General features: G+C 35.9%; 1 protein-coding gene across 3 annotated transcripts in view; it reads right to left on the bottom strand.

Annotated features, from left to right (window-relative positions):
• Positions 1–24,396, bottom strand: part of LOC143243841 (uncharacterized) — a 39,425-nt gene that overhangs the window by 8,781 nt on the left and 6,248 nt on the right. The window contains exons 2-10 of one of the 3 annotated variants that reach the window (XM_076487534.1): positions 7,959–8,236; positions 5,769–5,913; positions 4,160–4,227; positions 3,971–4,051; positions 3,261–3,431; positions 2,477–2,586; positions 1,755–1,872; positions 1,295–1,517; positions 638–711 (exon numbers count right to left, since the gene is read on the bottom strand). In XM_076487534.1, coding sequence (XP_076343649.1) covers positions 638–711; positions 1,295–1,517; positions 1,755–1,872; positions 2,477–2,586; positions 3,261–3,431; positions 3,971–4,051; positions 4,160–4,227; positions 5,769–5,913; positions 7,959–7,971 — 1,003 coding nt within the window. In that variant the 5' untranslated portion in view covers positions 7,972–8,236. Of the gene's footprint in view, positions 1–637; positions 712–1,294; positions 1,518–1,754; positions 1,873–2,476; positions 2,587–3,260; positions 3,432–3,970; positions 4,052–4,159; positions 4,228–5,768; positions 5,914–7,958; positions 8,237–16,228; positions 16,361–24,396 lie in introns of those variants that run through there. The other 2 variants (XM_076487535.1, XM_076487533.1) reach the window with 2 other exon arrangements.

The raw sequence follows: 24,396 nt of genomic DNA, 5'->3' as shown, positions 1-24,396 counted from the left end.
AATGCTGTATGATCCATTAGTTCAACAGTCCTACAACACGATAAGACAATGCTGTATGATCCATTAGTTTAACAGTCCTACAACACGATAAGACAATGCTGTATGATCCATTAGTTTAACAGTCCTACAACACGATAAGACAATGCTGTATGATCCATTAGTTCAACAGTCCTACAACACGATAAGACAATGCTGTATGATCCATTAGTTCAACAGTCCTACAACACGATAAGACAATGCTGTATGATCCATTAGTTCAACAGTCCTACAACACGATAAGACAATGCTGTATGATCCATTAGTTTAACAGTCCTACAACACGATAAGACAATGCTGTATGATCCATTAGTTTAACAGTCCTACAACACGATAAAACAATGCTGTATGATCCATTAGTTTAACAGTCCTACAACACGATAAGACAATGCTGTATGATCCATTAGTTCAACAGTCCTACAACACGATAAGACAATGTTAATAGCAGCGTTATTCATTTTAAAACAACTTATTCCTGTGATAAACAAGGTACTACTTATCAGTACAATAATACAGCTTATCTGTAAAACTTTCTTACGGTTATGAAAATAAATCTTATCTTTCCAAAAGCTATTTTCACTTAACTGTCAAACTTTCTTACCCATCTGCATTTCAACTACATGTGGGGTTCGCCTGTGGATTCTTATACACTTGTAACCCCGGTTTCCAAACTTGCTGTAAGGGAGAAAAAGTCCATCAAAACGTATATTTTTAATTGCTGACTCCACTAAACACATAGGGTGTTTTCTATATTAGAAAGTTTGCATGAAAAACCATTAGTAACAATAAGCTATGCCCTACAAGTAGAAACACAAATGAATCTCACACGTACTTGTTCTTTGTGTTAGGATAATAAATGAAATTCTGATATTGAAATACGACAGTATTTAATACATTCCTACCAGTCTTATATTTGACAGGCATTACGTCCTAAGGCGAGAAGACACTAACAATAAAATATTTTGTTTATTTATAGTTGTTACGAAGACGTAAACATGAATGGTTTAGTTTCACACACCTGATCACGTGATTCATTTGATGTACCCTAACCTGTCAAATTGAGAATGAATTTGCTACTGGAAATTCTAGGACCCTAATCAAAGGGTCACGTCTTAAAAATATATAAAATATGTTTAGCTACCATCGGTCAAAACAAACTTTCATCAAGGAACACCTCAGTTCAAACGTTAGGTCATACGTAACCCCCCCCCCCATCCTTAAAATAGCAATAAAAAAAAAAGATCAGATTTCTACTCACCATCCCGACGTTATCTGAACAGTTGCTTCGTACATATAATCATGCAGTTTCCAGATCCGGTTACAAGATACTCTGACGCTGTCACCCTCACGGGAACTATTTACCATGCGGAAAGACTTGAACTTGTTGTCTGTGTTATAAGACACAGAGCCGTCCAAAGACTGCCAATGTGCATGCTCAGTAAACCATCGCGGGAAACGACACTTGGCTCCCGAAAAACTCTCTGAAAAACGAATTTCGCTAGAAATAACTTTAAAACTAACAACTACTTACTACTATCTCAAAGTTTCTTTAATATATTGATCATGGCGAAAACACCCAATTCTTGAAGAAGAAAATTTGGCAAGTAGAAGTCTAACCAGACGGACAAACAAAACACAACTGAACGTACGATCTGAAGTAATTTCTAGGAGATAATTATTTCTTGTTGATCGTCCACGATAGTAAATAACATACTCACCACTTCGTGTTAATGTCATAGTTCGAGACCCTTCAGTGGCAGAAAAAAGTCCATCGCATGTGGCGTCTCCTGACTGGGCGATTTGGTAACCAGATTCGTTTCTCAGTTTGTCGTACACCTTCAAATTTAAGTTTTCATTATCAGTGTTTTAAGTCCAAAATAGGTTTCTCAAATTATGCAAAACATGTTACCTGTATTTAATCAGGTATGTCTTAAATAATTATAAAGTTGGATAAATTTTAATTATTACAAATTACGTATAAGGGTTATTCGAATTGAAAATCTCTAACGTGTCAATTTTTGCTCACAATTTTTAATTCGAAATATTCAAAAAGCTATGAGAGTGAAGAGCAGAAACCAAGGCCCATATCCAGTTACTTCCTAGGTATCGATCGATTCATATTAATACATAAACTGGGTTTTCATTCGTCTCAATGTGGTAAGAATTAATTATTTGTCTTAGATAGGTCGTGTATTAATTTGATTACGGACAAAAGAAACGGTCTCGCTATACAGTTGTTTGCATAGATATTACAGTTCTTACGTCACACTGCATAGTCGCCATGTTGAACGTTAAGTTTCCACCAATTAGGCTTAACACGAGTACGTGTGCGATGTTTTGCGAATTGTTTTTTAATTAAACTTTTTCTAGAACACAAATACAAATCCTTAGAACAAAAATAACATCGTATCTGAGTATGGAACATAATACTGGAACTTACAAAGCATCGAAACTTGTCTTCGTCGGTAATTGTATCTTTGTGTTCCATCCTGGCGATCAGGTATCTCGTGGTACCTTCTTTCCATAACCCAAAACACGTCAATTTCTCTTCTATACAGACACGAGACATTAAAAACACAAGGTCAGTATCCGAAAAGGTACACGAACTCTTATTAAATCATAACGAAGTAATATTCATACACCGAAATGCTATCCTAACCAACACTTAGAATATCATGAGAGATCTTGTTTCTACAAGAACTATTTCTAATTTATAATCTCACTTGATGACAGCGTTACCCGAGCCTCGACATATTTAAACAGTTTTACAAAACTGATAAATGAAATTCGATACTGCTCCTGACTTTACGATAACATTTATGAGCTATCCACGTGTATACTGAATATTCAAAGTTACTTCCATAAATCCAGTACAATATGTTAGTTTTTAATTAATTCGTATACAAGAAAGTCGAATAAAGGGAGTACTGAACACCATGCTAAAATTCCTTGTCCCCCTTAAGCAACATGAATACTAGACATTCCAACAATAATGAACCGGCCCGTCATCACCATCTATACTCTAGCAAAGAATACAACCATCTGAAGGCAGATATGTCAATAAATAGAGCGAGTTTATTTGTTTCTTTAAGCGCAAGCTTACACAATGGACGATCTATACTTTGTTCATCACGGGGAATAGAACTCCGGATTTTAACCTTGCAAATCCGTAAAGTGACCGGCGATCCACAGGAATGCACAATTAACACGATGCAAAAACTAACCTCTGCTTTCCGAGTTGCGCACATCCGCGCATGCTTGGAATTTAAAGAAGAGATGCGATTCGTCAGTGCAAGAGTCGACTGTAGACACTGGATTACGACACACGCCGTGACCTCTGCTGTAGCTGAAGGTAAAGGAATCTTTAAAAGGACAAGGTATTGGGGTTGCGTCCACTAAGGTAAAAATAAATAAATAATTCGTAATAGTTAATTAGGGCTGTTCCCATTAAGCTAAAAAATAAATAATTCGTAACAGTTAAATAGATTATTTTAGTTAAGGCTTAGTCCGTAGAGAGACTTAAGTGAACGCTAAGTGAAAATGGTACACTTTCACTCCAATTAAGTACACCTATTAAGAATATGCAAATTTGGAAGCAAAACAGTAACTGTAGATATAAGAATAGCGCTAGAAACAAATAAGGAAACTGTAAATAATTAACTAAATAATAATAATCCAGTTAACACTACATATGAAAGGATTGAGAGAAAATTTACGGCGACACCACCAAGCGTCAGAATCAGGAAACACAATTAATGAATAGGTGGTAACAGAATGACGAATACAGGTCTTACTGGAATAGTACATACATTTAATTATTTAAAAGCGTGAAAAATAAATTAGGTGTTCCTTAAATTAGGCTTAATAACATTATATGAATAATTTATCACTATTAATCTTGTAAAAACAGAATAACAGAGTCCACTCGACTTACGCCTAAACATGGAATAAAGAGGTGCATCTCCACTTATCTCACGACACTTTCCTTCTAAACTGTTAGCTGAAGAGCAATAAGCTAGAAGACAAAAATAAAATCGTGGTTTTACATAACCCTCTCTTTCATCAGATTACACAAATTTGTATGAAATTTAAGAAATACGTTACAAAATCTTCGCGTACTTACTTTCCTTGTACTGAAGTACATTTCGGTGTCTCTCATGAATGACAACACATCGGAAGCAAGACTCGGACCTGTAAGAGTGGTGTTCGTTGTAAAAACAAAACTGAAATATCTAGTATCATACTCCCTAGTCTATTTACTTTTACTGTCACAAAGTAAGCAAATACATTACAACCTGATGCAAGATTTTCTAAGACTTCTTTGTATCAAAGCGTTTTATGTACAACTGTCAAAATAGCCTAACCCATAACAATGACTATTACAATTACCAAGCCTACAACAACGATTATTACAATTGTCAAAATTAGTTATTCATTTTAATGAATTCCACATGATTGACAGAAACACCTAAATATTTCTTTAATGAAATCTGAACAACTATTTGTACTATGTTCTGTTAACCCCACTCTTCCTGGCACCCTATAAGTTTTCATTTTAGAACAAACTTTACAAGAAAAACACACAAACATATAATTTTAAAGTGAAATATATGTATAAAAGGGTTATATTTAATTGATTTAAATATTGGTAGTAATTTGAAATGTTTGATTAAAAGGCTAGGCGTGGTCCGGTAGTTAGCGTGCCCGTGTTGTTAATCCAAAGACTTGTGGTTTATAACCTATTTGCGACAATAGGTACTTGGTACTTCGACGCCGTGGTTGCACTATAAAACAATGTGTTACGTCTTACTTTCGAATGAAGAATACTGGCAAAATATTTGGCATGGGTACTCTTAATTATGTATCTTCTCTCCAGCCAATCATTTCAAAATTAGTGACACCTATAAACTTTGTAGCTTGTAACAAAATTCTAGTGCAGACAAACTTTAATTAAACTGATTTTTAAAGAACGAGACCTAAACAAGTTTGTCAGGCTTTTAGTTTCCACATTTTCTCACTAATAACTGATTTTACTTATTGTGGCCAAACATATTTTATCTTCATTTCTGTCATTGTTACCATGAATATATTAAATCTTATATACGTTATGTTCTTATACTCGATGGTTTTAGTTTGATGAATAATGAACTCGAAATATTTTGTCCTTAAACTCCAGGTATCACGTTTTTACTTTAGTTTGTTTTGAATTCCGCACAACAATGAGCAAATGAAGTCACTGGCAAGTGAATTAACAGTGACATTCCTAGGTGGCGTGACGTAGAACTAGGTAAACGCGATGTTATAAGAAAAACTTGTGAGGTTGGATATGCTCGAAGACGAGATCAGTATGGCGTCTTCCTATCGGTTCTAAAGGAGGCCCGCATGGCCAAGTGGTGTTGGCGCTAGACTCGCAATATGAGGGTAAAGGGTTCGAATCCCCGTCACAAATATGTTCGTCATTTTAGCCATGGGGCGTTATATTGTCAAGGTCAATTCCACTATTCGTTGGTAAAAAGTAGCCCAAGAGTTGGCGGAGAGTGTTGATGACTAGTTGTCTTCCCCCTGCTATATTAGGGACGGCCAGCACAGATAACTCTCCTGTGGCTGTGCGCGGATTTATAACAACAAACAAACAAAAAACGAGACGTTTCTGAAGGTGTTTAAAGAAAGAGGTATTTCCTTTAAGTTCTATTTCGTATCAAAGTATCTGTGAATAATAAACTGCTACTTACTCGCTCTCAATGAGAAACTTGTCACCATCTACTTCCCTACACACTCCTCTACTGGAGATCGTGCCGTTCTGGATCATGATAGGGTCCCGGAAACCCTTTTGGAACCATCTGCTTGTCCAGTGGGCCGGAAACTGGCAAGATGTGCCTAAGGTGATCACGGTTGTTGTAACGGTAATATCAAAAAGGTAAATTTGATTTTAAATAGAATTATCATATATAAGAACTTTCTTTTAAAAAAGTAAACGACACCCGTTTTCTTTACGTGAAGTAATTATGTTCTCAACGTTCCTTGACCATAATCAAAATTCTTAATAAATATCTGGTACGTGATATCTAAGGTTTCTTTATATTAAAGATTGATCCAAATATTGTACCACATTGTTTGTGTCAAGTTATGCACAGAGCTACACAATGGGCTATCTGTACTTTGGTCACCACGGGTATTGAAACTATGTTTCTAGCGTTGTAAGACCGCATACGTACCACTGTGCCACAATTTGGCAAACAACTCTGAGAAATTCAGATGATGTTTTCAACATTCCTCATAATTTTTAGTTGCGGCTCGAAATTAGAAGAATGAAAACAAAATCGCATTTGATATCTGTCATTTGTCTCCTATATACCAGAACTCAACAGTTCGGATGGATTATGAGAAACAAATGATAATTTATATACTTAGTACGGGGCAGAGATGTGTGGGGGATAAAGACGTTTATTTCTTTGTTATAGGTCAATACTACCTAATAACCGATCTGTCTACCACGATGAATTTAGCTACACATTTTACCACTGCAAGTCCGTAAGCTTACCGTTGACTCACTGAGGGACAGACATATCTTAAATGCTATTTTTTTTTTTAACACGCCTTTCACATCGAACAACCGCAATGAACAAATTTAAAAGGAATGCATGAAGAGAAAAACTGCAGTAAATTTGTTTTTATAACCATTTTTAGACTTCTGGTTCTATTTTGCCTGCTATAGACATTCGAGCTGCATGCAACACAGACAAATATTTCAAAAGATACAAGGAATAACCTCAATTGTAATTAGTGGTATTAATTTATATACTGAAGGCAAGTTTCTTCAAAATGTTTGTTTGACTCATAAGAGACTCCGTCACCAACAAAGCCAGTCAGCGTGATGAAGTATTGAAAGAAAGGTCTCTGGATACATATTATAATAAACTGTTTATAAACCAAAAATACTGATCTAAATCTATCTGTAATTTTAAGGTGAATTAGAAAACTTCCTACGATTTAAAAATTGTATTATTTGGGCGAGCGGGGAAAGAGCTTAATCTAACAGCTACATAATTTGACACGAAATTAAACAAAACAAAATCTCCTAATCATTTAACAAAATCCACTTCTTAAATCTCAAACCTTAACCAATAAACAGGGGCCCCTCATCAACTGATGCTGCTACCTACAACACTCCCGCTCTTTAAGGGTTAACAACCCTTGAACATTTCTTTCAGATCTTAAGAGGCAAAACACTTCTATATGAACGTTCTAAATCTAAAATAAAAGGTTTTTGCAGCAAGAATAGATATAATATGTGGAATAATCCAGTAAATAGTCCTAGGTATGAGATGCAAGTCTTGTATCAGTTGATTTGTATATTGTTCTTAATAAGACAAAACCACCTTTGTTTGTGGTTCTCATTATTAGAGAGCAAACTCAGCTTATGTCAAAGTATTTTGTAGTTTTTAATATAAAAAAGACCTTTACTCTAGGTGATAAGAACCACAAATAAACTAAGCTCTTATCAAAGTATGTTGTCATTTATAATAAGAAAAAAGAACATTTATGCTGCACATAATAAAAATTACAAACAAACTAAGCTCTTGTCAAAGCATTTTGTTTTTTTTTTAATAAGAACAAAACGACTTTTACTCACCAGATAACAATGAGAATCATAAATAAATTAAGCTAATGTCAGTATTTTCTGCACACGTTTTTATCTATTTTTATTGAAAATAATATCGAAATAGTTGTCTTAATACAAAATGATAAAAGCCTTATAATTTAGTAATTGTCTGACATTGTTGCCAAAGCATGAATTAAAGTCATGTCAGCTATTTTACAAGTTAAAACTTTCCAACACTAGTTTGTCAATAATGCCTACAAATTAGATAATTGTTTTAGTTTTCACGGATATTAACGTCATTTTACTCTAATCCAATCACCTGGGAGCTTCATTAGACGTGCCGTAAAACAATTATATTAGTTTAAGAACATCTGCACGTTTCATTCGTTGTTTGTTCTTCGTTTCTCGTCCAGGAAAAAAAAAAAAAGTCCTTTCCGAAACGTCGTCTGTTTACTAATGAACGTTGGATTGTTCTGTCAGGTTGTTGGTAGTTCCCGATCACAAAATTAATCCCACCGGATCTTTGTTAGATTAACAATAGTGTGGAAGTCATCTCCAGAGAACGAAAAGAAGTTTATTAGCCCAGCCTGGGGAAATCTGTAATGCAAGCGGGGAGATTATGGGTAGAACAGACATGACCATTGTTAGAATATCTACAAACACAGAAAGACAGCTGATACAAGCATGTTCTTCTGACAAAACATTGGTGTACTTTCATAAACAGACCTTCAGGAAATATGCAGTATTCTTAAACAATAACTCAAAGCGTTGCAGTATTTAACAGTAAATATTCCATCATTATAACGTTTATTAATTAACAAGCTAATACGTCTAAGTAACCTAACTGTTCTGGATATTTAAGTACATGATTAACCCTAGAAGTGCCCATACAAAGAGCCACCAAACATGTTGAATCCTTTACATCACCAATTTGTTTTATATATAGAGTTATCAATAACATATGGATAACAACAATTAAATGAAATGGTATAACAGTTATACAGTTAGTTCCACCAATCTTACAGTTGGCTTTTCCTGGGTACTCTATATATTTCCATTTGTTTCTTGGTCACTTCTTTATACATATTATAACGGTTAATAGGTTCTATAACAACGTATAGAAGAGTCGATAAGTAGAAACGTTAACGACGCGATATTACAGAAGCCTGTGATAAATTAATATTATGTACGCTCGTTTCCATAGCTTTTGTTTCTTTTACGTTGAACGTTAACGTGAAAATTAATTGAAACAAATGGTCATTTTACAATATTTTCAGCATGGCGGCCAGTGTAGGCTCGCTGGGCCCGCCGATTTCCTTTAATAGTCATTTTTTTCACACAGACGGCGTCATTAGCGGTGTTTTGCAGTACGGTCGATCTATTTTTGGGATATATGACGAAAATTTGAGCAATATTACGTCATTCGAAATTGCGTTAGAAGGTCAAGGAGACCAGTCAAAAAAACAACTTCTTACCAACTCGATGAAGAAAAAACGGTATCAATGGGGTCTGAAATACAAGAACTGGACGCAAGAACAATGGAGGAAGGTGTTATTCAGTGACGAGACTCATTTCTTCGTACAGGGTCAAAGAAGTCTGCATGTTCGCAGATCTCCAGGTGAGAAACTTCGAGAATCTCGCATCAATCAGTTCGTAAAACATTCCTTGATGAAGATGTTTTGGGGCTTTTTCAACTACTATGGCGTCGGAGGCTTACATATCGTAGAAGGAATGATGCGAGGACCACAGTACATTGAAGTTTTGCAAAGAAGAGTCATTCCGGAATTGAAAAAGAAATTTCCAGATGGATCTGGTATTTTTCAGCAAGATCTGGCTCCGTGCCACACATCGAAACTTGTGAAGAATTTTATGACTACAACGCGAAATAAGGTGCTGGACTGGCCTGGAAACTCTCCGGACTTAAATCCTATTGAAAATATTTGGGCGATTTGCAAAGAAAGACTCTGAGGGAAAAGACTGTACTACAAAAGATAAGCTAATTGAGGCCATAATTGAGGTGTGGTACCACGATCCAAAAATTAGTAAAGATTGCAGTCAACTCTTGGACTCGATGCCAAAGAGGATTAATGATCTCCTGAAAAATAAAGGCGATCATATCATGTATTAATTTGTAAGTTAGTTAGTTAGTTATCACCATTAGATTCCATCAAGGAACATAGAGCCGCAATCGCTTGTGGATTCTTCAACAGGTATTTAAGTGAGTAGGTTGTTAGCCCACTGCACCGAGCCGTCCCTAATTTAGTAGTGTAAGACTAGAGGGAAGGCAGCTAGTCATCACCACCCACCGCCAACTCTTGGGCTACTCTTTTACCAACGAATAGTGGGAGTGACCGTCACATTATAACGCCCCCAAGGCTGGGAGAGAGAGCATGTTTGGTGCGACGTGGGAGCGAACCCGCGACCTTCGGATTACGAGTCGCACGCCTTACGCGCTTGGCCATGCCAGCCCCTAATCTGTAAGTAATGTTTGGATTCTCAGAAATAAAACGCAAAAAACTGAAAAAATCGTAAATTTTCCGTCTTGTTTCAATTAATTTGCACAAGGGTGTATACCGCACTGGTAAGTAGTTTCAGTTCACTTTTATTCTCAGACTAACCGTAACACGCTCAACTAACTGTAAACTTCTAAAATTACTTCAATGTGCTAAATACTTGTTGTAAGTCTAGCTGTCTACAGCACAACACATACAATACGTGTAATCTTATATATTATACAATACTTTTAGTATATATATCCTTATATAGTACACTTACTATATGTACACAAAACTTTAAACAACACAACACAACAACATACAAGACAACGTCTAGCCTCATACAACACACATTTCTATTGTACTTTAAAAAATGCTGTTGACAGTTATTCCCAAGTTCATGTGTCCTTGCCGCACCAAAAAACATACCTGGGTTCCACCATCAGGTGGCTGTTCACTTGTATAAAAGAACATTTCGGCAAATCCTGGTAATAATTCCAACTTGATCAAAACAAATTAACTAAATGTTGTCTTAAGTGACAACTACAGCACATTGAACGTATTGTAGTTGAGGATCTGTGGTGGTAAGCTTGTAACTGCAGCTTCGAATCCAGTCATAACTCAACGTAGACTTGTAACTGTAACTTTACGTCTAGACGCGCGATTTACATTGTACGTTTCCAGTCCTCACATCCCACCGACACTGTTACAACACAGAAGCTGAAACAGTTACCGGTTGTTGTACTGCTCGTTTGTCTCCTGAATTTTACGCACCATTCTAGTAACCCTTCTCTGAACCTTTTCCAACAATTCAATGTCTTTCCTAAGGTAAGGAACCAAAGACTGAATACAATATTCCAAACGTGATCTCTAAACAATGAAATTGTAACCTTTTTATGAAGATATAACGTAAAATAACGTTTCCATAGCTCTAGTAACAACACACTGGATGATTTAAGAGACAGATTGACTATTACACTGAGATTTCTTTACTTCATAATATTGTTAAGGATATTCCCATCCAAATTATACTTAATGCATGTGGGGTATCGTAAGTTGACTTATCTTACATTTATTAGTTTTAGTTATAATCTGCCATTTTATTTGTCCAACTCGTTAAATCCTATTATAAATCAGCAGTATCCTCTTCACAGCCAACAACACCCAAGACCTCAATATCATATGTCATCAATTTAAATAATTCGTTAAATAACTGTTAATTATCTAAATAAAATTGACTGACCGCACGGTGAGAAGATTATATCAAATACAAACGTTCAAAAAGCCGCCAAACAACAAGTTTTCATTTTAACCGATTTGTCGGCTCACTCCCGAAATAAATTTCGAATTTCACTATTTAACTAAACCAATACTGAGTTAATTACAAACAGTGTAATATCATACAGGCTATTGTGAAGATGCACGACCGTCAGATAGAACATGAATGGACATGGGAACTTGGACTGTAACGACGTGGTGAGGCTTCAAAGTCGTTTAAATGTAAAATACGAAACTTCATAACCGCTGCATACAATTCTGTCTCATTCTTACGAATCATATTTCTCCATAGTTTGTTCTTCATAGTTTGGAGTTCTCGATACTTTAAATTAGTAGTAACCCTTCTTACGTAATCAAAGAAGAGAACGTGTTGGAGGAGAACTATACGAAGGTCAATTTCACTGCCCACTGGAAGCAAGTAATAGCACGTGTCAGACGTTAGCTATGAAAACAGCCGTGTTTGAACATCACTCCAATTTCAAACCTACGTACACAAAGATCTTGTTACGAACTCACAGGTGGCGGTAGCTTGATTTCAACACTCGTATTTCTACAAAAGATACTTGTTCTACTCTATATTCGTGCACGCGACTCTGACACACACCAGTTTCACACAGAGGTCAACAGTTTAAGGCTGACCACATAAATCACCCTCTCAACAAATATAAACATTGACATCACTGTACGACTGAGGCAAGTTTAGAACGTTCAGTGAAATTGACTAGCTGCTGATATTGTTGCACGTAATGAAATAGATTGGTAGAAGCACCGACAACGTGTTTCAACATTGTACAAAACTCTTTAAAAATGTCACCTCAGCAAGTTGTGATAATAGAAAAACAAAATTAACAAAATAAGAATTATTAACAAACAGCACCAAGTTAAACGCTGTATATTAGTTATTTTTCATTGTGAAATATTTATATGAAAATACAATCTACTCCCCATGATGCGCACGCAGTTACATAAATAATAAATATTAATGACTGCTACTAGTGCATACAGCACTTATTAATTCAAACAAATGACTTTTTTTCCGGTTATTTGTTTGTTTTGGTGTACCACAAATATTGTTCTTGAAAAAACAGTTACAGATCTGACCTTGGTAGTATTTAAATACGATTGATGTTTGTCACGTAGTTTGTTCAATACAACAGGAAATAGCTTTATCTATAAAATCATCACACCGTGACGTCCAAGTTCGATTTTAAAATTCCATATGGCGTGGACTTCAGTAAATACAAGAATAATGTTCGGCCTGAAGAGATATTTCTTCCGTTCCTTATAGAAAAAAATTACCACGAAATATGCTTAGCTGATGGCACTAATAGGACACTTCAAGTACTTACCTAGATTGTAGATGAATAACTTATGTTAGAGTTACCTATACTAGATAGGTATTTAAAAAAATTCATTGGAAATGAAGCTGGTAGAGAATTAAATTAGTAGATGAAAATAAACTTAACTAATAACTACAGCAGAGATTCTATGTATACTGTCCCTCGTTCGTACAGTACACTGTATACTGCTATGTTTAACAAGAAACTGGTGTTAAACAACACAGGACACATACAGGCTGTGTTTAACTCCAGTTTCTAAGGTTTGATCGAAGCAGGACAAAGTCTTTTACACAGGCACAAAAATATAATTGCAAACTTTACGACAATAGACGCTCCTGTATCAACAAAACATAGAATCGAATCGTGGCTACTGTCACAAGTACAGAAACAGTCCCAGTGTCACATTAGCAGTCAAAATATAGAATAAAAGTTAATAAGTAATATCTAGTAATTAATAAATAACTAATTAATACATGACCATACAGACCAATAATAATAACAACAACCAGTGTTATCCCATCGTCACAACAGTACGTATATGTTGAGTAAAACGAAACCGGACAAGCGTTACAAGTTTGTCACATGAGACGTTTCATTTATTCACCGATCTAATTGCTTTGATTAAATTACACATCTATGAACATCGTCATATGAAACACCTGCTTATTGTACTGAAGTCTATTTCAACACTACTTTCTCATGCTTACATTTTCAATAATCATAAATACAACTTAGCTGTATATCCGAGTTATTCCGATACATATTAATAATTATTCAGTGAAAATAATTACATACTACCTTTTCTACCTGGAGATATCGTATATTTTCTGATTTTGTAACAGAATACGTTACAGCTATTTTATTACCGTCAGAAGATCCAAATGAGCGTGTGTTTTTTTTTTAAATTCCTCCATAAATGTTTAACCTCAATTCTTGTTACATATATTATTTACGTACATATATTTACGGTACGTTTTATTTGAAACAATCGTAGAGTTAAATTTTGAACTGAATTAAAATCAAATTGCTAAACGTTTAAAGCTTAAATCACTTCGTTAAACCCTGAGATGATTCAAAAACTCAAGTTAAAACATGTTACGCAAAAGTCACTTTGTAGAAACCCGAAATTAATTAAACTGTGGTTCTGATAAGTAAAGTAAAAATGTAATTCCTTGAAATCTCTGGAAACAAAAAGAATCGAACATCGAACTTCAAATCTAAACGTTATAAGCCTTTAAGTTGAGTTGCAGAACGATATTTTATGAGTAAATGGATGTTTTAAAGTTTTCCAGTTAAAGCGACAGCTGGTATAAAGCCAAACTCCGATATCGATGGTGTTCAAACTTAATGTAAACAAAACACTACTTTTTATGGTCCCATATTTATACCTGTATCAGTAGAAGAATAGGACACTGTTTGTTTACAGTGTTGTCTGTTCCTGCGATGTAATAGAATTTTCTTCCGTTCTTGCTTTGAATCAAAACTAATTTATTATTGTCACGTGATCTGGACGCACGGTCGAAACCTGCTCTGGGAGCGAGAGGTGAATAGGAAATGAAGCTGATAGCACGTGTTTGATACAGCCAGACAGCGTATTTGAAAGGACCATACTAGTATCGCCTGATGTACAGGATGGATCACGTGAGTCGCAATTTAGATAACGGAACACGAGACCTAGAATGTGAAATTGTTTAAAACGATACACTTTCCATGTTTGTTTGCAGAACAAAACAGAAATGTTTCCGTTTTGCTGTTTCTTGTAGGGTTTCATTGCATATACCCACAATAACCTACAGAAAATATATATATATGCCGCGTGTGGTTAGAAAACAGCACGACCAGACCCTTATTAACAAATACTGGTCTAGAAAATTTAAGATATTTACTCTTACCCCAACTGTAAACAGGACAATCAAAATAAACATAATACAACTTGGATGATCCCTGATCTTTGAGACGTGAGACCCAAATTCGTTGTTAGCCGTACACATATCTATTTACATAAACAGATGTCACATTCCAGACGTCGTAATAGGAGATTATTTATTACCCTGCTTAGGAACCTGCACAAATGGAAAATGTACGGTCATGACCTATAAGATTATGTTCCTTATACTTCAGCTTATAACAGTTATTAACACTACACAAGTACCGCGGAGCAAAGTCGAAGAAATCAACCCAGTATTTGAGACCGGCACTGCTATTCAAAAAAACAGTTTCTACCTATGACTAACCAAAACACCGGACTAGTCACCAATATAAAACACAATATATACCAAAGTGTTGGGTAAACCACTTTTAAATGTGTTTAGATCGTGGCATCTAAGACTACCGGGTGAAGAAAGGAGACAGAAAAGTTAAATAAATAACTTCATAGACACAGATATGTTGATTTAAAAACAAATAAAAATACAGTGATATGAAATACACACACATATTTATATGTCTTTAGGTTATTTACAGAACTTTAAGTAAAGCCCGATTTTCTTAGAATATTTAAGTAATTTTACTATTAAATCTCAATAATACCATAAAATGCATTTCAGGACGGTTGGTATGGGTATTAACACTTTTACTGATAAAGCAGAGAACAACGTTTCGACCTTCATAGGTCATTTCCAGGTTAACAAAAAATATTCTAAAACGCTGTATTTATACAGATTCCCTGGGCACAGATTGGCGAACAGTGCGATGACATAAAATATCCCCCGTGCTTTTAAGATGTCGATATATTGTAATAAGAGTGACTGTCAGTCCTTTTTGTGGATGGTCGGTCAGTCAGTCACTAGTTTTAAAACTTACTAGAAAAGTAAAGCAGCAATAAAACTACTCTCGTTTCGGGTTAGTAGCCTATACTAACACTTATTTCGAATTAACAGTTAATTACGTTTAGTATTAAATACTAATTATGAGACGTTTCTTAATATTTAAGAATTCTAGCTTCAATTCTGTTTTTTATTCAGTTTGTTTATTACATATTTTATCATGTCTTGTGTAATTACCATCACGTGTTTCAATATATCTCTACTTTTGTGTGGTTTACATCCCACATTTCATCTGTTTGTCTGTCTATCGGTCTGCTGCTATCTTCAGTGAAGTCCTGAGAAGGATAATATCAACCAATATTCGATCCCAGGTTTCCTTGTTGTGTTTAACAGCGAGACCAATGATGGAATCCTGGATTACACAGTCTTTCATTGGACTTCCCTGGAAAAAGTAGCCGCCGACTTACAGACTATATGTAGAGCACTAACACAACGATAGTTATTATTTAATAATAATAAAAACATAAAGTAATACTCCATTTAGACTTGAATGACACGTGTTACCTACCAATCGTGAGAACACAATAAACCGATTATCACAACTGTACCGTAAGAAAACAATTCTCCGATTCTTAATTAGTTACATTAAAAAATCTAAGGCTTCATAAAACTGGAACGTTTTTAAAATACATCTTTTTGTAGAATAATTACCCATTTTCAGCTTTCTTTTCAACCACTAGAAACACAGCGCTAGTTTCGTCTACTAACTTGGAAGTTAGTTTCTTCTGCTGAAACAGTTATGGCCTACTAATCGTCACATACAGTTTCTCACGCACTTCTGTATTTCAGTCATGCAATACAACATTTGTTTTTATTTTTCAAACAGATTACCTACACACGCACGCACTCGGTGACACTCCAAAATTCTTCCCGTAGCACATACAACCACGAGAACGTGGGTCTAAACACGTGACGAGAATGCGAGAATGAATTAATAACTATTACACAGTGATCATGTCAAGAAATTGTCCACACTGGGACATGTTCGACTTTAGTCCTACCTCTCCGTAATATACTTCACGTATTGTAACCAAACAACCTTCTCTAAACAAAGTAATCACCGGTCACTAGCCAGTTTTAAAGTGTTAGAAAGACAAGTTGCCTTCCTTAAAGATGAAACACTATCAAATTTTATATACTTAATTTTTAACGAAATTCAATGGACGAATACTAGTAGATATATGAGAAATAAAAATAGCTTCTCGTTCGTTCGTTGTTTTTTTTCATAAATTTTGCGCAAAGACTATCTTCCCACAGACGTCCATAATCTTCAACTGAGTAAGAGAAGACAGAAAACAGCATTATCATCCAATTCCCGAACATTTCTAGATTTGACCGTCGCTGTTATAACGTACCTAACGGAACACGAACACTAAATCCTTGCATAATCCGTTGAACATACTATACGCATTCCGTCAAAATCACTGTATGTTTGCTTTTTTATTTTTCGCGCAAAGCTACACGAGGGCTATCTGCACTAGCCGTCCCTAATTTAGTAGTGTAAGACTAGAGCGAAGACAGCTAGTCGTCACCGGCCACCGCTAACTCTTGAGCTACTCTTTTGCCAATGAATAGTGGGATTGACTGTTACATTATAACGCCCCCACGGTAGAAATAGCGATCATGTTTGGTGACGAAGATTCGAACTCACGACCCTCAGATTACGAGTGGAGTGTCTTAACCACCTGGTTATGCCGAACCATCACTGAATGAAAAACTTTACTTCTTATTAATAATTATAACGCTAGAAAATTGGGTTTAGATTCCTTCGGTGGGAAAGCTTTAGGGTTAAGATCAATTAATAAGACACACACAACTGACCGATATTCCCAAGTCACGCGAACTTTGGCATCAAAAAGGACGTCACACGCTTCAGGAAAGACGATTAACTGTAATTACTAGGAGTTAAATGTTTGTAATTAGTGAACTTCCGGTTCCTATCCTCGACTTGAAAAAAACAGGTTTATAAAAACATAAACGCAACCAAATATACTTGGTACAGGAGTGGCTGGCAGCTCAGGTTAGGAGCACTCACGGCTGAAAAATAATATATATATATATATATATATATATTTGTTCTGTCACTAAATATTATAGAATAGAAGGAAGGTACCGATCGACAGCACCTAGCGCCAACTCTTGGGATATTTTCGCCTGAGATTTATTTAAAGTGAGAAGCGTCATTATTTCTTATAACTGTGACGGAAGCACTAACAGTTAGTTACAAACAGTCTAAGAAAGGTTATAAAATAACCCAGATCTGTGTTTTGGCTTAAGCTATTTACTCTGCGAAATGCAACACACTCATGTGTATTATGCTGAACAATCACACCACCAGCTACATAAACCGAACAGCTACACCGATGATTTTTAGATGGACCGTAAGAGAAAAACATTAAACAATTTATGTGACGTGTTATGTGAATTAACCGGAAGCAATAATTTGACTTTATTAAATAACCTTGGGTGAACCAAAGAAATTGCTCTGTGATTCAAGCTCGAATCTTTATTCTTTGAGAAAATACAATGAAACAGACAAATAAAATAAAGAAATTCACACGTTTATAACTGACTGTGCATAACCGGTAATGACGTAATTTTAATAGTGTTCGGCTCTACGTTGGCTCCTTAAAAATGTCGAAAATTCTGAAGTCAAGTGAACCACGAGCTTAAAAGATTTGTCAAAATCTCTGGTTCTCATCTCGCCATCTAGAGAAGGGAATGACAAACATATTTCCCTATCATCACACACACGATAAAAAAAAAAAAAAAAGGTGTTTCGGAAGACGAGAAACGAAACATTTCAGATGGTCTCCGTAATAGTCGACCAACTCTGATGCTAAAAATCAAAGATGTTTTAGATTTTCCTTCAATCAGTCGTATAAGTGGTTCCAGCTTCAGAGAGAAAAATATTTTCAAAATACGGACATCTTATATTAATTATCAATGATGTCTTTTGTGGAAAAATCGATAATATTAATATTAGAAACGTTTATTATGTTATAACTACGTTTCATAAGTTAAAAAAATGACACTTTGAAAATAACAGCTGTGAAACTACCTTTTGAAAAGAAAACCAAATATTAAATCCATATTGAAAAACGTTCAGTTAGTTATTTTTAAATCAGTTTTATCACTTGTCTAAAAAGTACAATTTTAAATTAGTTTCACTGTGACTTCCTTCTGGTGACCCGGCATGGTCAAGTGGGTTATGACGTTTGGCTCGTAATCTGATCGTCGCGGGTTCGAATCCCGCTCACACCGAACATGCTCGCCCTTTCAGTCGTGGGGACGTTATAATATGACGATCAATCCCACTATTCGTTGGTAAAAGAGTAGCCCAACAGTTGGCGGTGGGTGAATGACGAGTAGCTGCTTTCCCTCTTGTCTTACATTGCTAAATTAGGGGTGGCTAGCGCAGATAGCCCTCGTGTAGCTTTGCGCGACATTAAAAAAAAAACAAGCTTCCTTCTGGAACAATCTGTAACACAGAATTTAACTTGTCTAGTAACATAATATCATTTCACAAATATCCTTATCGGTAATGTTATATCAAATGTGGTTCATTTAAAATCATATTATATACAACCGTCTTACTGGTAACCCGTAATGGGCCGGTAAAGAATAATGTCCTTAAAATGTTTAAAGAATAAAAACTTTATCAAGCTGATAACATTTGCTTCTTCGCAGACATAAATAATACTAATAAGCATCTCACTGTGATGTAATGCCACATACTGTAACTAAATGTTTTTTTGTTTTTAACCAGCTAACATGTTCTACGTCCCACACAAAACTTTGAATATTAAATTCATTTAACCTTGATTTTAAGTCAGGGTTGTACTAGTGGCAAGTCACATAAGGCTTTAAGGCGAGATCTCAGAGGCGGAAGCCCTCCAATGGCTCTGTGGTAAGATTGAAGAAGGCTTATAGCTCTAAAAACCAGGTTTTTATACCTGTGGTTGGCACAGCACATGTGTAACTTCGTACTTAACTACAAACTCAGAATTGGACCATAAATAAAGATATAAAAGTGTCATAGCGTCATTAATGCCTACTGGTATTAACATATGTATGAATGATAGCCATAAAAACAACTAGGCGTCAAAGTCAAACTTGAAATAATCCATGTTTTACCTCTATTTATTTATTATTTATGGACACACAACGTACAGTACTACTACTATATTTATATAGATAAGTAGTTACGTGGACATAACTGTTACTACTCTTATATTTATACAAATTACATAGTACTAGTTAATGCACGCGCACCATGGACAGCATTTATTTCTCCGTCTTTACGGGGATGGCAGGACAACTGATTACGGATGATTAACAAAAGTGACCGTGTAACATGCACAACATTAAACGTCACTTCCGTTGGTGTTGGCTTTATGTCATAAAAACTGATCAGTCTGGCAAACTGGCACTGTTCGTTCAATTATCTGTTTATATTCTTTTTTGTTTTTATGGGAGGAGGAGCACCTTATGACGTCGAAACACACTTTCTCTCTCTCATATATACAAAGAGTTTGTGTGTTTTTTCTTATAGCAAAGCCACAAAGGGCTATCTGCTCAGCCCACCGAGGGGAATCGAACCCCTAGGTTTTAGCGTTGTAAATCCGGAGACATACATATGCAAAGAGAGAAAGAATGTTTGTTTGCAATTGATCACAATGCTACACAATGGGCTATCTGTTCTCTGCCCACCACGGGTATCGAAATCCGGTATCTAGCGGTGCGAGTCCGCAGACGTATCGCTGTGCCACTAGGGGGCCTCTAGAGAAACAGATATTCGAATTCATGATGTTAAATATACAACTACAAAATAAATATGACGAAACACACCATTATAGAAACTTTGACATTTAGACTTCCACAGCTGTGAACTTTCACCTCATGGTAAATAGTCTGATCCCAACAAACAAGTGCCATATGTTATTTCCGTTGTAAAGGCAACAAGTTCGTCCGTTCGGTTTTATTTTTAAAAAAATTAGAATGTAAAAAAAAAAACACGATTCGAAATAACCTATTTCGTGACATAACGTATTTATATTATATTTATGGTAAAACCATTCAGTCTTTCCGGTAACCGTTTTATATTTATAGTATGGTATAGGTTATCCGTCGCCGTCTCTCATTTTGAGCTATTCAGAGTAAAGGCACCCAGAAAGCAACACCATAATAGGACTGACTGTCATTCTTATATTACACTCCGACGTTGGACTGGTTGGCCCGGCATGGCCAAGCGTGTTAAGGCGTGCGACTCGTAATCTGAGGGTCGCGGATTCGCAACCCGGTCGCGCTAAACATGCTCGCCCTTTCAGCCGAGGGGACGTTATAATGTGACGGTCAATCCCACTATTCGTTGGTAAAAGAGTAGCCCAAGAGTTGGCAGTGGGTGGTGATGACTAGCTGCCTTCCCTCTAGTCTTACACTGTTAAATTAGGGACGGCTAGCACAGATAGCCCTCGAGTAGCTTTGTGCGAAATTCAAAAAACAAACAAACAAACAAACCTTGGACTGGAAGGAATACATTGTGGTCACAACGACTCTAGCCCGACACGTCAGCCCTAAAATTCGACGCTTTGCCAAAGGACCAATCGCCGTCTAGTAGTGTGAAAACTACACACGGAATGTTTCCAGCTTTGTTTGTAGTTAAGAACAAAGCTACACAATGGGATGTCTATGCTTTGCCCACCACGGGTATCGAAACCCGGATTTTAGCGTCATAAGTCCGTAGACATGCCGCTGTGCCACTGGTGAGCTGAAGGCAGATGTTTTTTTTTTTTTTTTTCCTCTGGCAGTTGTACTTACATTTTTATCCATATAAACAGATATAATAGTTTGTTGTTGTTTTCTGCAGTGATGAATACCTCATGTTGACTTCCCAACTGAGGCATATTTTAAACAGTTTTCCTGGAATAAAATTTATATATGTAATTGTTCTATTAGGTTTTCAATGGTTTATGGACTTGTTTTATCAGTTATACGAGCGTGTCTTAGTTTTTTCTTGCAGAAGAACAAATGGAAAACTGACTAAGAGCTATTGCTTGTTTCGTGGACATTAAAATAATAAAAATAAACTTCTTTGGTTTTACTTCTTGATGGCGAGAAGCCCACTTGAAATAAAAATGTATCTTAGAACAGCTGGTATGGGTATTAACACTTATCGATAAGCAGATAACAACGTTTCGACCTTCCTAGGTCATCTTCAGGCTAACAAAATGAGTTTGCAACTGTCAGTTTCCGGACACGTCTTAGGAACGAGAGTATAAACGGATACGAGAACGGCCCCTACAATCACTACATTGGATACGATTGTATAACCTTATTTTTTAAACAGGACGACAAACGTTCAAAAGTTGCACTAGTAAGTTCTGTAGCTACAGAACCGAAGCTTGACACGTGCAAGAGAGTGACTGTATGAACTTAGCGTTTGAAACATACAACAATTCTCAAAGAATTGTTACTACAAAAGTCGTACTACAGTTACTACGTTTTTCGTTTACTAATCGATTATTTAATCCTTTTCATAGACGTTTTTAACTTTTAGAAATTCCGTGCGATACACACAGTCGATTCGCCTGAGAAACCACACATTTTACAGAAAAGAAAAATGAGATTAACAGGTAATAAACGATTAACTTTAGTTGTAAAACAGTGCTAGTCTGAAATCCTAATAGTGTTATTTCATTTTCCTCGCGTTAACTGTAGTGATCTGATAACGACCTATATTTTAATTATCAAAAACAATTCCTATCAATGGTACTCAACCAGTGACGAGTTCTATGACAATTAACAATCTTCACACTAATTTGTGGTTCACAACTCGCAAGTCGTTTATCATTGGTTTCAATAACATTCCGGGACAACTTAACGTCCATGTCTACTACTTTTTACTGACTTGTTAGATTTGGTGAGTTTTACGTTGTCAGTTTTAAACTCAACAATCATTAAGGTATAGTCGAGTACAGGCAGATAGATCTAAAGGATAACAACAAAAAGCGCTAAAATTAAATATGACGCATCACTAACAAGTCTCAAAATCTCAAATTTAATTTTTTGTTGAATCGCGAAATTCCTCGATCTTTTGAGTCGCAGAATTATTCATATTACTCCATTTAGTTTGAGTGTCGAAATTTCCCACTCAATTTTTAGGTTAACAGGTTAAGAGTGCTGCCATATTTATAGCATGAAACTGCCATGAAAACTACATATCTTACAGATGTTACAAAACCTATTTCATTGTTTTAGTTATAATACCCCCAGTTTAACCCTTTGTTTCCGACTTCTGTAAATCTGCCAACCAACCCATGTGAAAGATTCGGCGGGCTATTAGAAATGCTTGCATCATGTGATGTCAACCGCAGATGAAAAATTTAGGGTTAAGAGCAGTGACATACACATATAAATAAATCATTTGAATATTTTACAGTTTCTTAAATTATGGATACAAATATTAACAACATAGACTGAATGCTTAACAAATACTTGTATTCAGTTTACACAGCACATGAAAACATGCGACACATACTTTATTATACGATTTTGTTAGATAAATTCTAGCTTAAGTAACTGGTACTGCACGTGACCACGGTGAGTCGCCGTATGAGCTTCAAGAAAAATGTTGGTCAAATCCAAATTGAGGCGATAACTTTGGATACTTAAGAAATTCATACTTGCAATTAATCCCTCAGACAAGATTAAATTGATATAGTTTAATCACATCAAGAAGTCTTGAAAAAATGGCAGGTAAAACTACAGAGACCTGTTTCTTATACACAGGTATCAGTTTTCAACACTATTGCGTCAAACAAAGTATGTGTATCGACACTGCGAGAGAAGTAATTACTCTATCATCGGTTAGAGGGACTTAACAGTAGTTGGTTGGATATTTGTACCCCAAAGCGACACAATGCGGAGTCTGTGCTCCGTCCATCGTGAGGAATCAGACTCATTTTAGCGTTGCAAACCCTTAAGCTTGCTGTTTTATCGTAAGTTTTCTAATCCTGCACATAAATCATAATATGACAGTTGTTTATAAAAACTAAAAAAACAACAACAAACAATCGCCACGTCTGATTGTAATAACAGTTTGGAATTTTATACCAGACGAGGCACACATGACCACGTGACAGGAATGGAACCTAGAGTTAGTAGATGAGTAAGAGAAACATGGCTTTTCTGCGTTAGGTTTGTTAATTGTTTCTCAGTCCAGAAGTGAGGAAATAGTTTCATGTATGTGAGCACGAGGCACGCGGAGGCTGTTGAATAGAAAAAACAAGTTAGGCTAAAGTTCAAGGGTCTAGGATAAGCGTTGTAGTGGGTATTTGTCGGCAGGAGTCGCTTTACGCCTGCAGTTTGTCACACACGTATGAAGTGCATTGTATCCACGCTGCACGCATTTAACAGCGACGTAATTAAGCGGACGTATTTTCTGGTTCAGATAAGAGAAATTAAAAATCTAAAGTGAAAGGGCACAATTTATAATAAGCAATGTACTGAGAACGTAGTATAGCTAGCTGCCTTAATTCATTCACGCATGCGCAGTTCTCAAAATTAGAACATTTCGATGTCAAGAGGACCAGTAGTAACTTTAATTTATGAGCGTCTACAGATAACCACGTACCACTAGACGGAAATTTCTCAAGGTTACTGACCATTTCACGAATTTTTTATTTTTTTTAAATCGAATTTAAGCTACAACAACTGGTGTAGTAGAAAAATTGTGGACATTTTGAATGGTAAGTTATCCTGGAGAAAATACAACATTAGTACAACTTCGATTTTCATCAACAGTGTCACAAAATTGG

This window comes from Tachypleus tridentatus, chromosome 2, assembly GCF_004210375.1.
Source record: "Tachypleus tridentatus isolate NWPU-2018 chromosome 2, ASM421037v1, whole genome shotgun sequence".
Lineage (NCBI taxonomy): Eukaryota > Metazoa > Arthropoda > Merostomata > Xiphosura > Limulidae > Tachypleus > Tachypleus tridentatus.
This window is presented reverse-complemented; position numbering and strand designations above follow the sequence as displayed.